The sequence below is a fragment of the Varanus komodoensis genome, unplaced genomic scaffold (assembly GCF_004798865.1).
Source record: "Varanus komodoensis strain SLA01 unplaced genomic scaffold, ASM479886v1 scaffold11, whole genome shotgun sequence".
Taxonomy (NCBI): domain Eukaryota; kingdom Metazoa; phylum Chordata; class Lepidosauria; order Squamata; family Varanidae; genus Varanus; species Varanus komodoensis.
This window is the reverse complement of record NW_025335317.1, coordinates 31,423,303-31,439,742: the sequence shown is the minus strand read 5'-3', so window position 1 is coordinate 31,439,742 and position 16,440 is coordinate 31,423,303. Positions and strand designations below refer to the sequence as shown.

Below are 16,440 nucleotides of genomic sequence, written 5' to 3'. Positions count from 1 at the left end.
CCTGTTACTATTGAGATGTGTTAGACTGCAACTCCCATGATTCTGTGCAAGAATGGTAAACAACTTCCATTGCCTCAAATATTGACTACGCTGGCTGAGGCTGATGGGAATTGGATCCCAATGTAATCCGGAGGGCCACAGTTTCCCTACTATTGTCACACAGAATTGGGAGAAGTTCACTGCAAGCTCAGCAACATTTTGCTAGAGAGCGCTGCAGTGATATGCAGTATATTTTCCACTAATGATGTATTTGCTGCTGATGCACACATCTAAATAGAAAAGTGTTAAAATATTCTCATTTCCATGTTCTGAATGGTACACTCCAGTAGCCCAGCCTCAAGCCTGCTGAGTGAGCAACCTTAGCTCTGTGTGGCCATTGTAGCACTCTGCAACCTCGGCTACTTTTCTTACAACACTATGTAGAGATCCGTTGTCATTCCTTGCATGGCCTTGGTTGAAAGGAACAGAAGGAGTGGGATGCAAAGGGTGAAGATTCAAACCTGGGACTGAGTCTCATTCTTTAGAACTGCAGGGGAGGTGCATTTTTCCTCACTCCCTTGGAATCAAAAGCATTTGATTGTAGCTTAAGTCATAAGAAGCTTAAATCATAATAAGAAAGGCCACATTCACAGACGAACACTTCCATTAGCTGCATTTCAATAATGATCCAGTGACTGCAAACTGGAAGATTCAGAGGATTTGAGTTTTCAGATTTGATTGGCAGATTCCAAGGGATTTAAGAGCCCCAACAGGAGAACCCAAACCAGCCGGGGAGCTTGATCCAGCCAAATCCTGGGCAAGTCAAATGACAATACTGAGGGAGTGGGAGGAGGGTGACCAGCTGCTGCGCAGGGGCTGGTGGATGCCTCGCCGAGGCCATGCATGCACTGCCAGTCCGCGCACAGCCAGGATGCGTTGAGGCGACGCCAGGGACCAGCCTGCAATGTGGAGGTGAGAAGCGCGGCACCGGAGGCAAGTCTGGAGCTTCTGCTTGGACTGTTGTGGCAAAGGACCGGGGAAAGGGAACCCCACTTGGCCTGCTGCTCCTGGCACCCGCAAAACCCACCTCTCCCCTGCATACATCTGTCCTTCCCCCGAATCACAACAAGAACTGGCTGGTCTCTCACAGGTGACTGAGAACCACGGAAACTTTCCGAGCACCGCAGCCAAGACCCGCCGTGCAGGACGTGCTTGCTCACAAGCAGGGTTGAGGCGTCTCCAACTTCTGCGGGAAGAGCTCCGTGCTGGCCTGGGATCACCGAGCCCCAGACAGAGAAGTGGCCAGGCCGGTGCCGCCGAGCTCCGTGCTCCCTGCAGCGACCCACACCGGGGCAGAGACGCAGGCCCCGTCCCCCGTGGCTCAGACAATGCCTTGCCTGGAAGCACTCACCAAGCTTCAGGAGCCAGCCTTCCCGGTCTGGGTTGAAGAAGGTATGGGTCAGGTCGTTGCCATCATCCTCGGGAATTTTGAAAGGCTCGTTTTTTATGCTGTCGTAGAGATTCTGACAGAGGGAAGAGAAACACACCAGGCATCACTTCAACAGCAGTGACCTGCACAGCTGCCTCTGCATGTCCAGTTCCTGATTCTCTGAAAGCGTGATTAAGTGGGGAAGCGGCTACGGCAGAGCAGGAGAGCACAGGGCTGGGAATCACTGGCATCTCCCATCAGAAGGATCTGGTTTCAGATGCTGAGACAGGTCTCTGTCTAAGACCCTGGATGGCTTCTGCCAGTCAGAAAGACTGCAGTGGGCCAGGCGAACAGACAGGCAGCTTCCTCTGCCCCACCTGGTCCCTCTCACAACCCAGATCTGAGTGTCACCCTGCGCAAGCGTAGCCCTCCGGAGGAGCATCCAGCAGCCAACCCCTGAGGAGGGGGAGCCGCTGTGGAGCCTCTCAAGGGAGAGGGGTTCTGAAGAAGGATGCTGAGGAGACGGTGAACAGGGAGGGACATGGAGAAGCAGCAGTCTCGAGGAAGCTGCAAAACCTGGACCGAGAGGGGCTGCTCCGCTCTGCCGCTGCCCTCCGCCCTCCACACAGCAGCGAGACCTCAGCAGCTCCCGAACCAAGAGACACTGCCTGAGCCCTTGCACGGCCACCCCTGCACCCGGACCTGCACGGCCAGGGACCGGGCTTAACAAACAACCCTGCCCTGGTGGACTACGGCACTACTGCGCTCCACGCCCTCCTGGTGGCCCCCCAGAGGGAGTCAGGCACTGCCCAGAACCTACGCTCATCCGCAGCTGTCCTTCCCGGGAGCCTCTGCCAAGAGAGAAGGGCCGCTGGTGACAAAGGTGGCCTCCTTCTCCGCGGTGGCACCCCAGCGGTGCGGGGAGCTTCCCACAGCCAGGCTGCCCGCCTTTCCCAGGCACTGCAGGTTTCAGTCCCACTTTTAAACCTTGTGCTGTATTTTACATCTTGTCCTGTTGCTAGGCTCATTTTCATTATCCTCATCATCCTCATTTTATACTGTAGCTTTGCATTTTTGTATTGTATTTTGATTGCCCAGTATGTCCAGTCCTGCCCAGAGCACTTCAGCTATTAGGCAGAAGAGAAATGTGACGAGCAAAACGGACAAACAAGCAAGGAAATACAGTTTATTCATTTGAATTTTTGTACTTCTTTCCTCCCCTACCCCTTTTCCCCCCATTAAATAATTCTGGTCTTCCACGTTGCTCACTGGTGCCCCCGGTCCTCCTTCCAGGGAGCAAGGGTGCTGCTGGGCACAAGGCACCACATGCTAGTCTTGTGACCCACTACCTGCAGGCACAGGGAACCTTCAGGCCTGGGGTAAGACCAAGCCCTCTGGGGCTGCCCAGGTGGCCACTCCCCACTTTCTGGGCGTGCCCTGCCCCACTACCTCTGACCCTTTTTGAGGGTCCCCAGGCTTCCACGCAGTTTCCCTCATGTGAAGAGGCTGGCATGCCTCTCCTTTAACCAAATACATGCTGGCAGACTTCTGCATTTCGGTTCTGTGCCTTTGCCTCTGGCTCTGCCCACCACTTGCAGACTGCAGGCCTGAGAACATCTCCAAAACTGACCCCCCCCCCCCCGTGGTGAGACAGGTTTCCTGCAACTGCAGTACTGCAGGAACTCGGATCCCATGGCTTCTGTCACCCCAGAGGGCTGCTGGTAGAGAAAGAGGGCGCATGTCCACGCTTAACTCCGCTCCCTTCCCACAAGGCCTACCCTGAGCAGCTCCTCAGGCAGGTCCCCGCCATCATTGATGCCACGGTTCATGGCGATGAAGCGCTCCACTGTTGGCTTGTCCTTGACATTGGGGTTGTGCAGGCTGGTGTTCAGCATGATGATGGCGAAGGAGAGCACATAGCAGGTATCTGGAGTGGGAAGGGATGCAGGGAGGGATGAGGCATGGCACGCGGGTGCTGCTTGGCCTCCACGCTGGACTCGGGGAGGAGGCCAAAGGCCAGGTCCTCGGAAGGACTGCATGCACCTACCCCAAATGGAAGGCCTTGCCAGCGGCCGAGCCCCAGGTGGCCACTGCGAGATGGATTAAGGCAGGTGGCTGCATGTGAGAGGGCTTCTGAGTAAGGACAGCAGCTTACTCTGGAACAGCCTCCCAGAGAGGTATGCTTGCATCTTTCTGCTCACCTAGCCTTTAGAAATAATTCATATTGTCTGGGCTGCTCAGTTTTAAAAACTGTGTTTTAACTCTAGGATTGCTGTGGATTTTGTTTTTCTGTTGTATTTATCCTGTTTCTGATTTGTATGTGTCTTATTTGCATTTAAATTTGTTGTTGTTGTTGTTAGTCACGAAGTCGTGTCTGACTCATCGCAACCCCATGGACAACACTCCTCCAGGCCCTCCTGTCCTCCACCATCTCCCGGAGTCCACTTAAGCTCACACCAACCGCCTCAGTGACTCCATCTAGCCACCTCATCCTCTGCCGTCCCCTTTTCTTTTGCCATCTATTGTTCCCAGCATTAGGTTCTTCTCCAGGGAGTTCTTCCTTCTCATTAGGTGGCGAAACTATTTGAGTTTCATCTTCAGTATTTCGCTTTCTAAAGAGCACTCGGGGTTGATCTCCTCTAGGACTGACCGGTTTGATCGCCTTGCAGTCCAAGGGACTCGCAGGAGTCTCCTCCAGCACAATTCAAAGGCCTCAGTTCTTCAGTGCTCAGCCTTCCTTATGTTCCAGCTTTCACAGCCATACATTGCAACTGGGAAAACCATAGCCTTGACTATACACACTTTTGTTGGCAGGGTGATGTCTCTGCTTTTTAGTATGCTGTCTAGATTTGCCATAGCTTTCCTGCCCAGGAGCAAGTGTCTTTTAATTTCTTGGCTGCAGTCCCCGTCTGCGGTGATCTTGGAGCCCAGGAAAATAAAATCTGTCACTACCTCCATTTCTTCCCCATCTATTTGCCAGGAAGTGAGAGGACCGGATGCCATGATCTTAGTTTTCTTAATGTTGAGTTTCAAGCCAACTTTTGCACTCTCCTCCTTCATCCGCATCAAGAGGCTCTTTAGTTCCTCTTCACTTTCTGCCATGAGAGTGGTATCATCTGCATATCTGAGGCTGTTGATATTTCTCCCAGGAATCTTAATTCCAACTGGTGATTCATCTAGCCCTGCCTTTCTCATGATGTGCTCTGCATATAAGTTAAATAGGCAGGGCGACAGTATACAGCCTTGCCGAACTCCTTTCTCAATTTTGAACCAATCAGTGGTTCCGTGTCCAGTTCTCACTGTTGCTTCTTGACCCACATATAGGTTTCTCAAGAGACAAATAAGATGGTCTGGTACTCCCATCTCTTTAAGAACTTGCCACAATTTGTTGTGATCCACACAATCAAAGGCTTTAGCATAGTCAATGAAGCAGAAGTAGATGTTTTCTGGAACTCCCTAGCTTTCTCCATGAGACAGCGTATGTTGGCAATTTGATCTCTAGTTCCTCTCCCTCTTCGAAATCTTGCCTGTACTTCTGTTAGTTCTTGGTCCACATACTGCTGGAGCCCAGCTTGTAGAAATTTGAGCATAACTTTGCTAGCATGTGAAATGAGTGCAATGGTGCGGTAATTTGAACATTCTTTGGCATTGCCCTTCTTTGGGATCGGAATGTAAACTGACCTTTTCCAATCCTGTGGCCACTGTTGAGTTTTCCAAATTTGCTGGCATATTGAGTGTAGCACTTTTACTGCATCGTCTTTTAGGATTTTGAATAGCTCAGCTGGAATACTGTCACCTCCACTAGCTTTGTTGTTGCTCAGACTCCTAAGGCCCACTTGACTTCACATTCCAGGATGTCTGGCTCAAGGTCAGTGACCACCCCATCGTGGTTATCAGGGACGTTAAGCTCTTTCTTGTATAGTTCATCTGTGTAATCTTGCCACCTCTTCTTAATCTCTTCTGCCTCTGTTAGGTCCCTGACATTTTGGTCCTTTATCATGCCCATCTTTGCATGAAATGTTCCCTTCATATCTCCAATTTTCTTGAAGAGATCTCTGGTCCTCCCTATTCTATTTTCTTCTATTTCTTTGCACTGTTTATTTAAGAAGGCATTCTTATCTCTTCTAGCTATTCCCTGGAATTCTGCATTCAATTGTTTGTATCTTTCTCTTTCTCCCTTACCTTTCGCTTCCCTTCTTTCCTCAGCTATTTGTAAAGCTTCCTCAGACAGCCATTTTGCTTTCTTGCATTTCTTTTTCTTTGGGATGGTTTTAGTTGCTGCCTCTTGTACAATGTTGCGAACCTCCGTCCATAGTTCTTCAGGCACTCTATCAGATCTAATTCCTTAAATCTATTTGTCACCTCTACTGTATATTCATCAGGGATATGATTTAGGTCATACCTGAATGGCCTAGTGCTTTTCCCTACTTTCTTCAACTTAAGCCTAAACTTTGCAACCAGAAGCTCATGATCTGAGCCACAGTCAGCTCCTGGTCTAGTTTTTACTGACTGTATAGAGCTTCTCCATCTTTGGCTGCAGAGCACATAGTCAATCTGATTTCTGTGTTGACCGTCTGGTGAGGTCCATGTGTGGAGTCGTCTCTTGGGTTGTTGGAAAAGAGTGTTTGCTATGACCATCGTATTCTCTTGACAAAATTCTACCAGCCTGTGCCCTGCTTCATTTTGTACTCCAAGGCCAAACTTGCCTGTTATTCTGGTTATCTTTTGGCTTCCTACTTTAGCATTCCAATCCCCCATGATGATAAGGACATCATTTTTTGGTGTTAATTCTAGAAGGTGTTGTAGGCCTTCACAGAACTGGTCAACTTCAGCCTCTTCAGTACCAGTGGCTGGGGCATAGACTTGGACTATTGTGATGTTGAATGGTTTGCCTTGGATTCAAACTGAGATCATTTTGTCATTTTGGAGATTGTATCCCAGTACTGCTTTTCCTACTCTTTTCCTACTATGAAGGCTACTCCATTTCTTCTGAGGGATTCTTGCCCACAGTAGCATACCTGATGGTCATCTGAATTAACTTCACCCATTCCTGTCCATTTTAGTTCACTGATTCCTAAGATGTTGATGTTCAGTCTTGTCATCTCTTGTCTGACCACATCCAGCTTGCCTTGATTCATGGATCTTACATTCCAGGTTCCTATGAAGCACAGATCTTTGCAGCATCGGACTCTCCTTTCACCACCAAATACATCAGCAATTGAGTGTCCTTTCGGCTTTGACCCAGTCGCTTCATTCTTTCTGGTGCTACTAGTACTAGCCCTCCGCTCTTCCCCAGTAGCATATTGGACACCTTCCGACCTGAGGGGCTCATCTTCCGGCGTCATATCTTTTTGCCTTTTGGTACTGTCCATGGGGTTTTCATGGCAAAGATACTGGAGTGGGTTCCTTCCTCCAGTGGATCACGTTTTATCAGAGCTCACTGCTATGACCTGTCTGTCTTGGGTGGCCCTGCACGGCATAGCTCATAGCTTCATTGAGCTACAAAAGCCCCTTCGCCACGACAAGGCAGTGATCCATGATTAAATTGTTTAATATTTATTTATTGTAAACTGCTCAGACAACTTTATGTTGTGTGACCACAGAGATGTTGATTCTATAAATATGTAGCAGCCCAGGAAACATGATCAAGTCTGATGCTGCAAGCTGTGTATTTCCTGGTTTGTTCACCACCTTCGGGTATGTGCAGGTTAGTCCAGCTGAACAGAGCAGAAAGAGGATAAAGCAGCCCATCAGGTGATGGGAAGTTGGAGGCAGTCAGCTCTTTTCCACCCTAAAACTACCAGGCTGAAGAGCCACCAGTGGAAGCCGGAAGAGACCCCATTGCAAGTCTTTCCCTTCACACCCCAGTGAAAGGGCTGCCTCAACCCTTGCGGCCTGCAGGATGGAAAATCACAGACCTGTTGACTGGAAGACACCAGGGTTGCATTGACAATACCGCTGGGCAAAAGCTTCCATCATCCTATCAATCTTCTGCGCTTCACCCGGCAACCGGAAGCTCCAAAGGAACTGCCTGTGGAGGCAACAAAAACAAAGCTGTGCCAGGCTGCGAGCAGGAATGCCACTCAAGGAAAACTGTTCTCTGGATAGGCTGCATAATGTAGTGGAAACGTCCAGTCGTGGTCTCCTCCTGACACACAGTCATTTGGGCCTGGTCTTCCCTGGGAAGCTCTAGAGACCACCCCATGATCCTGCGAGGGGGCAAAGAGGGGCAGTAGGCGCCAAAAGGGCAGAGCGGTTTGCGCCAGGCAGCCTGCCCTGTGGCCTCCGCTGTGCCGGCTTGTATCCTCCGTCAGCAGCGTTGGAGACAGGGTCAGCCCCCCACCCAGTTGGCTTCCATTAAGTGGAGTAGAAACAGAGAAGCAGAGTGACTCAGAAGGGGCCTCCCGGGCCATCTAGTCTGACCTCCGGCACTAGCCGGCTCCGCTCACGACATGCCCACCATGTGCATCTCAATGGGAGGGGTGGCGTGTGGGTGTGAAATAGGCCTTTCGCTTCATGCAGTAGACTGTTCTGGGCCAGCCCGCTCCCCGTATTCTCTCCTCGCCTCTCTAGAAGCAAGTTTGCTGATGCAGGAGGCAGTAGGGGAGGCAAGGCTCAAGCTCTGCCACTCACCGCAAGGCCTGTACAAGGTTGAGGTCAGTAAATTCATGCAGCTCCACAAAAGAGTGCAGCACCTGGATATTGAACTCGTCTCTAGGGAGAGGGAAAAGAACAACAGGGTGAGACATGGGAGCAAGTCATCTGTCTGTGACACATCACCATTCACCCTGTGCAGCTGCCACCCAAGACTGCGCTCCCTCCCCGCTTCCCCCGCACCTCGCCTGGATCACAGGAGCCTGCCTCTGAGTCCACATCTTGCCCCACAGGGCTGCCCCGTGCCTGGTGCCTCTCCAGGGGTCTTTCCCATCATCTGTTGCCTGCTTCTTTTCTCTGGCGATGCAGGGGAACAAAGCTAGGAGTTCCTACGTGCGAAGTATCCCCTCTGCGCCGAGACACGCTTTGCCCCCAATTCTGACCGCATCCCAAGCAAAGTGATTGGATTCGCATACCCTGAGGCCTCCAATACAGCTTTTGTAGCCATCTCCAACAGGGCACCTTCCAGGTTCATTGGATACAACTCCCATCATTAGCAGCCAGTACAGCCCATGCCCCTGTTAGCTGGGGCTGAGGGAAGCTGTAGTTCAGCACATCTGGAGGGCACCAGGTTGGGTAAATCTAGCTGAGTGTCTATTCCTGAGAAACAACTGGAAGTATTTCAGGTGACTAAGAGGTACTTTTCAGGCGGCGTTGCCAAATTCTGTCCGGCTAAGAGCAAAACAGCAGAACCAAGCTGCTAGATATTCCCCATCTCCTTTGCAATTTCTAGCTCTTCTCCCACTCAGGACAAGCGAGCATCGCTGGGGCAGCAGCAGAAAACACTCCAGAAGGCCAGGAATGGTGAAACGTCTTGACCATGAGTTCCTGCCCAGGCAGTCCACTTGGGAAGCCTGAAACTGCACGGCCCTGGCAAGACGGCCCTGCACGGTCAGCTCCAGAGATGCCCCTTGTCCTGAGCCCCCCTTCCATGCTGCTGGAAAGCAGGAATCAAGGTCCAGCAACACCGCTGCTGTGAGAGGCCAAATGCCTCGTGCAAAGCCCCGGAGCGTCCTTGCAATTACCTTTCGCCCAAGTAGTCACCAATGGCAGTCTTGTTGAGCCCTTCTCCCTTGTAGAGGAACTGAGCGATGTCATCACATGTATTCTTCAAGAGGTCATTTTCTATCAAGAACTGGATCCCCTGCAAGCACAGAGAGGAGAGGGCATCTCTCTGGATTCCCTCTGGAGAGGGCCACAGGCGTGGCAACCTGAAACACCTGAAATTCTACTGAGCTTTGACACGACAGGTTTCAAATGGGCAGGGTGGGTTGTATATTGAATCGCAGCTGTCTCTACATACCCCTAGAGACTGTCCACACTGCAGCTGGGGAGCAAGGAGAGGAACACGAGAGCAGGGGCTCGCCATATGGCGCACTCAGCACTACTGAGTGCTGCGGTCAGGACCTGAAGCAGCAACTTCTTGGCTCATGACGTACGTCTTGGCCACTGCACTACACCTTTTGAAGGACTCTATCCACCGTACCGGCGGCTATGAGTCCACATCTTGCCCCACAGGACAGACAGAGCCTCAAAATAGTTACCCATGCACTGGTAACATCCAGAATAGATTATTGCAATGTGCTCTATGTGGGGCTGCCCTTGAAGACAGTCCGGCCATTACAACTGGTACTGAATCGGGCTGCTCGGTTGGCGACGGGAGCCCCTACAGGAGCCGATACAACACCTATATTGAAAGAGCTACACTGGTTACCAGTTGTGGCCTGGGCCCAATTCAAGGTGCTTGCCCTGACCTATAAAGCCCTGAATGGCTTAGGCCTCCGTAACCTTAAGGAGTGCCTACACCCATACATGCCCGGCCTTTAAGATCAATGCAGGGGGCCCTCTTATGTGAGCCATCCCTTAGGGAGGTGAGTGGGGTGGCCTCGGAGGAGGGCCTTTTCTGCTGCTGCCCCTCACATCTGGAATGCTCTCCCTAAGGAGGTTCGCCTAGCACCTTCCTTATACTCCTTTTGGCACCAGGCAAAGACCTTCCTTTTTTGGAAAAAAAAAATAAAAAATTTAACATTTGCTGCCACTAGACCTTTATTTGTATTCATGATGTAGTGCATTTATTGGATCAGGGGTAGTTGCTGCTTTAGTTTTTATAATGGTTGCAACTGCTTGATTGTGAGCCGCATAGAGATGCTATGGCACAATATATGGCATACAAATGTTTGAATAAATAAATAAGCTTCTAGCATAAGGCAAGACAAGTTGCCCTAAGACCTGAATGACCCCAAAGCCTACTGGCCCATCACCCTAATGTCATGCTCAAGTACTGCAAAGAAATATCCTGGCCATAGGACTCTTAAGTTGGCATAGGGAACTACAGATCTTGGGCATTTGCTTTCCAAGAGCCCCTGAACAGGAAGGAATTGCTCAGAGGAACAGAAGCAAATAATCCCTGAAGAAAGAGCAAGTCCATACACACGAGACAGAGCCACTCAAATCCACAGTTGAGTAATGCCGATGCCGACGGCCAGCTCAGGAGGTGGCAAAGCCGGGGCTCCTGCCAGCACTACAGTGAGGCACCACTGATTACCTTCTTTGGATCCATGTTGAACTTCTTCCTGCCCATCGCCACCTGCTTGTTTCTCTGCATGGTTTTCCTGGAGGACACAACAGACTTAGTGAGCCTCCCTCACCAAAGAACAGCTTGCGGCTCCTTGCATACAACTTAGCAACAGATGCGAGGCAGATCAGACCTTCAGCCTTTCCTTTGCCACCCCCAACAGGACACACTGCACACACAACTGCCACTCCTGCGTGCAGCTCCTGCGCTTTGAAACACACGGAACCAATTCCTCACTCCAAGCAGTAAGACGTCTCAGACCCAGTTGAGGAGGATGAAACCCAGATGCCCCCGAGCGGTAAAACAGAACTTGTGTCCAGGAGCTGGGCTGACTCGTGGGAAGGCCTTTCCCCCATACTCTGAACGTGGAGCATCTGAGGAGCCGAACACCTCCCAGGTTACCCTGCGCGGCAAGCACCTGGCCTCCGCAGGGAGCCGGGAGAGGAACCTGCCCTGAGTGATTGGAAGAGACTTCGTGTGTCAGCTTCCATTGACCATTCTGGCTGCCTAATCTGTCACTGACTCCGATTGTCTCAGTTCATAGTAACAGCCTGAGACAAGGAATCTGGCGGCAGATGGGGAATAAGGCAAGCCCTAGAATAGCTGATGGGCAAGATGAGAATAAGAGGAGACCCTGAACCACTGGGAGAACGGATGAGGCTAGGGATCGCTTGATGGTATTATGAGCAACAGCGGGTGCGGTCGTGAGAGACCGACGGCACCATCTTCAGGCCCTAAATAAAAGCAAAGGTGCTGCTTTGCACAACAGAGGACAGAGGGGCATTTCCGCCTCAAATAGGTGCGATGGAATCTACACCAAGGGAGATTCATTCGTAAGGAAACTACAGTCAACAGAAATTTTACTGGTTAATTGCAAGGGGGATTTGCTTTGTGTTTGTTGTGAACACTTGGGTGTGCTTGGGCGCAGCTTCATACACATGAACTAAATGCTATTTGCACTACTGTTAGGACACTGACCTCCCAGAGGCAGTGGGCATTTCCATTTCAGTGGGTAAATCTGACCCTGAATATCCATGCATGTCCACATCCAAATTTCCAATTCCAATTTTCACCTTCCCTATCCTTCCCACCAGAAGCACCACTCACCTCTCTTCGGTGGAGCCCAGGTTTTCAATTTCATTAGTCACTTCTGCTATCTCATCTTTCAGACGCTACAAAGAAGAGCAACAGAAAAATAATGGAGAAAGTGATCAAGAGAGTTTGTGGTCAACTGCATGGGTATAAATGTGGGGAGATATAACATTTGCAAAATAATTTTTAAAATAACTTCAGAATGAAGAAAAATCTCTTTTTCCAGCCTCATCTAACCTTCATGCCCTTTCTCAGCTTCCTTATCCAGGTTGGAGAATGATCAGTGATGGCACAGGGCCAGTGTGTGGGTGTTGAGCGGGGGACAGAGAGAGAGGAGGGCAGATTGGGTCAAGCTCTCTCTGTCACCAAAACCTAAGAGTCTTCATGGTAGAAATGTAGAAGAATTTGAGGGCTGGGCTTTATCCACAGATCTAACCATTAGGCCTCTCCCCGCTGTGAAGGGGATGCCTTCTTCTGCAGTTTCACTCCTGATCAGTTACAGCCAAAGCCTGCCACAAGTACCCATTCCTTCCCCTGGGCATGGAGAACAGAGAGAAGCATGTCTGCCCACCCAGGCTCAGAGACAAACAGTGCCTGGGTGCCAGTCCATGGGAAGAATCAGTGTCTTGAGCTCCCCTAGGAGGAAGAGTGAGTCCTTGGGGCTAACTCAATTATGGGCTAATCTCATTAGGAAGTGTCCAGCATATGGCAGCGATTAGTGTCTGCTGCTGTCTTATTTATTGCTGATGGGATGGATGAGCAGCACCCGTAAGCAGGTTGCTGCAGGGGGCAGGCAGCCCATGCTGGAGCCAAGGGAGAGGTCGCACTGGCTGTCAGACAATGCAGCGCGCCGAATGTGAGGAGGGGGCATGTTGCCAAAGCCCTGCTCGAAGAACTCTGCAAATCTGGCATGGTTTGCTCGTGCCTCAGAGGGGATGGGCTGGATGGAGGGTGGCGGGCTGCACAGGGGCTGCTCAGTGAGGCAGACGTGAAGACAGGCACCCTGCACCCACCCGCCGTCCTTGTCATGTCCACAAGGGGTATCGCCGTGACAGGACCAGAGGCAGGATCTCCCCTCCCGTCAGCATGGAACCCCTGCTGGCTAATTGGGCCCCCGGGCCATTCCTCCTCTCAGCACCCCTGCTGCAGCACCAGTCAGGCACCGGGCTCCTCGCTGGCTGATCTACAGTGACGTGTGCTCGAGACCCACTAAGCAAACCCTCAAGACTGCCATGCAGAGAAGCCCTTTCAGGGAGGGGCGGAGGAAGAAACTGTGCTTCACGTCCAACAAAAGAAAGGCTGCCACAAAGAATCACATGTGGCCCTAACCAACGCATCTGGGACCGGCTGCCGTGACCTGGGGACAGGTGCAGGAAGTCTGCCTGTGCTCAGTGGCACTCCTTCACCCTTACTGCGCAGTTACTGGGCTGAGCTGCATCGCTGCAGTCACGGCCCAGGACCGAGTGGAGGAAGCAGTGGGTGGAGAGTGGCAGCACCGGACCCCGAAGTAACTACCCACCCTCCCCTGGGAGAGGAACCTGGACATGGCAGAGAGTATCACCTTTGGTAGCAGCAATGAGACATACACCAACGCCAGTATGGCGACAATAACTTGGTATGTTCAGCAGGAAGCTTCCTCAGACCACAGTCCATCGGCCTCAGCATGGCTTCTACTCTGGCTGGCAGCAATGGCTCTCCAAGTTCTCAGGCAGGGCTCTCCCCTTCCAGGACCGAACCATGAGCCAAACCTTCTTCATGCAGGCAGAATATGTGCTCTGCCACGGAGCTCCAGCCCTTCTGTATCTCGGCCTCATCACCCCCTGCCCACACACCTGTATGTCTGCCAGCAGTTCCTGCTTGCGCCGACGGATGTTCTCAAGCTCTTGGCACTCCTCAGGAGTCAGGTCGCTGGGCACTATCAGGGTGAAGAAGTGTGTGCGTTACTTACAATGAGTGGACCTACATCAGCCTGGTGCCATCCAGTTGTGTAGGGACCAGAGCTGAAATCAGCCCAAGACATCATGGCCGGTGGTGGATGGCAGGGGTTGTAGTTCCGTGTTATCTAGTCAGCTCCAGGTTGGGGGAAAGCTGTTCTGTAATGTGATATGATGTTCTCTTCACAGGCTGGGGAGACTATGATACACCAGTTGCCCTTATAGACAGTACTGCTTTTTATAAACAGCAGGACCCAGCAGACCTATTTTAGCTGTTTCATTGTTAGGTTGATGCTTTTATATGGAACTTGTTATCAACATTTCCCAAAAGCATTGGCCTGGCTACTGCTGGAGACAGAACACTACGCTGGAGAGGCCATTTGTCTGATCCAAAGAAAACAGGCCCCTTGCAAATTGAGAGGGACTTCCATGAGGCTCCCTGGTTGTCATTATACAGGCCAAGATCTGCTTAGCTCTGGTAACAAATAGCTTCAAGTTGCTTCAGACCGCTGCTGCTTTCCACCCCACCAGCACAGAAGTGCAACCCTGAATTTTGCATATTAGGTTACAGAGGCCTGTGTTAGATCACTAGCTCAGAATACAATGCTAATAGTATAAATAAGATCCTGCCTGGAACAAGAGCTAGCAGGGAAGGCATTATTTTAAAGGAAGGGAATGGCCATCTAAAAAACAGGCAACCATTTCACTAGCAAGACCAATGTAACTGCAGAAAATGAAGCACAGATCACTTGAGCTGTTCAGCACTCCTGGTCGGCAGAAGAGGTTCAGTTTCAGTATGACTCCAGCGAGCCTCTTTATGCAGGAGTTGCAGAGAGGGGAGAATTTCAGCATGCGAAGGTTGTTCCCCCAGGGAATTGTAACGGCGGGAGAAGCAGCACCCACCAAAAATGTGCCTTCAAGGTTGCCATTTAAAAAGGTATACAAGCCCGTTTTCTCCTCCCTCCTTGCCTCTTGCTCAGCCACAACGTGACTCTGTATTAGGAAGCCTTGTTTCAGTGCACCTGTTGAAAACGTGACCCTAGGAAAGTATGAGAGGCAGCTGTGGCTTGATCTGACCAAAGGCATCAGAAGAGGGCAGCCAGCAACAGGTAGTTCGCTCCTGTGAAGGACCACAAGCACCACCCGAGTGAATTTTGGCTCCTGAATCAGATGAGGCCTGAGGGCAAGCGCTGCAGAGCCACACTTCCACATGCGGCCGTGATGAGCCCACTGTAGTCCTCTGGGGCTGAATCTGGTTTTCGTTACCCAGGGAAAGGCATGCAGATGCAGCACTACAGCATGTGCAAAGGACTGTGCAGAGACGACGAAGTGGAGGTCACAAAGGACACGTGCAACCCATGCAGACCATGCCTAGTTTCTCTTTTACTACTACAAGCTTTTGGAACAGCCCCCCATCTTGGAGCACTTTCCAGGGGCTGGTGGGGGGGTGGTACTGCCCCCTGTCCCCAAATTTGTCACTGAAATCTGGTGGTATAGTGGTAGCAATGGAAGGGGCAAAAAGATTCGTTTTGGAAGTGAAAAGCCACAGACAAGATGCAAAGGCTGGACCAGGGGTGTGTGTGTGTGTATTTTAAAATAGCTTCCTTTTGCAGCAATTGCAGTACTGAAATTCTGCAGCAAACCACAGCTTCTTGCTTTTAAAAGTTGACTTTGCCTCCTTTTGGAGGTACAGTAGCAGTGGCAGGGCTGGCGGGGGTATCTAAATAGGCCAGGGACCTGCAGATGCAGCACATGTCTGCTCTACAAGAAGTGCTTTGGAAGGCTGCATTGGCTGGGCCTTTGGAGGAGTAGCACTGAGCACCCTGTTTGTCATACGCAGTGCAGGCAGTAGGCCTATCAAGGTAGCCAGAAGGGACCGTGCACCCCAGGGCTCTGGTCTACATCTGTGCACTCCAGTGAGTTCTCACATCTCAGGCTAGCAGCATGAGAAAAACATTCTCCAAATACCACTGGAAGAATTCAAGCAATGCTTCTGTCCAACACATTCTAGTCACTGCAGGCAGCTAGGAGTGGCTTGGGTTGAACTAGGCTTGGATTTTAAATGATTCAGCTGGCCTGAAAACAGGGAAACCCAGGACAGAATCAGAAGTACATGCAAAGATTTGACCATTCTAGTTATTGTAACATTGTGCCTTTCTTCCCCTTTTGAGGAGCCCAAGGAAGCTTGCAAGGTTCACCTCTACTCTGATTTTAACCTTAGAACAATAAACCTGCAAGGTAGGTTCAGCTGACATTGAGAGACAATGACCGGCACCAATCTGCAGGCACTGGAAGAGCCATGTGACCGATCAGGGAGGGGGCGGGCAGAAAGTAGATCCCCAAATGTTTTGAACTTCAAATTCCAGCATTCCTGAATTTTGACCATGCTGGCAAAGGCTTCTGGGAGTTGGAGTTCCAAGGCATCTGGAGAGCTACCTTCTGCCCACTGCTGTATTATGAATGCCAACCAAGCTAGCTAGGGGAAGAAAACATGGTAGGCTCTTCAGCAGCTCAAAACTCACTGCTGTATTGAAAAAGTGTGGGGAGAAGAGCCTGTGTGCACATGCTCGAGAGGGGTCCCTGTCCTTCTAGGAACCCAGATCCACAGTTGGGGTGAGATGCCAAGCCCCAGCCAGCCTTGAGCCTCTTGCAAAGAGATCAGAGTTCCTGACACAACAAGGCTCCATTGTGTGGTTGCTGGAACAGAGAAGCCAAACAAGGGAAGCGCCTTTTCCTTGCTTTGCAGTTGGACACAAGTGCGGGAGCCCAGAGCCAAG

The 16,440-nt window shown here is 51.0% G+C and overlaps 1 protein-coding gene across 3 annotated transcripts in view; it reads right to left on the bottom strand.

Moving 5' to 3' along the window:
- The window catches only part of CYTH1 (cytohesin 1), a 65,755-nt gene that overhangs the window by 10,168 nt on the left and 39,147 nt on the right, over positions 1-16,440 (bottom strand). For 2 of the 3 annotated variants that reach the window (XM_044419872.1, XM_044419873.1), the window contains exons 2-9: positions 13,562-13,644; positions 11,745-11,809; positions 10,608-10,674; positions 9,088-9,206; positions 8,042-8,122; positions 7,327-7,439; positions 3,187-3,335; positions 1,390-1,502 (exon numbers count right to left, since the gene is read on the bottom strand). In XM_044419872.1, coding sequence (XP_044275807.1) covers positions 1,390-1,502; positions 3,187-3,335; positions 7,327-7,439; positions 8,042-8,122; positions 9,088-9,206; positions 10,608-10,674; positions 11,745-11,809; positions 13,562-13,644 — 790 coding nt within the window. The remainder of the gene's footprint in view (positions 1-1,389; positions 1,503-3,186; positions 3,336-7,326; positions 7,440-8,041; positions 8,123-9,087; positions 9,207-10,607; positions 10,675-11,744; positions 11,810-13,561; positions 13,645-16,440) is intronic. The other variant, XM_044419874.1, reaches the window with a different exon arrangement.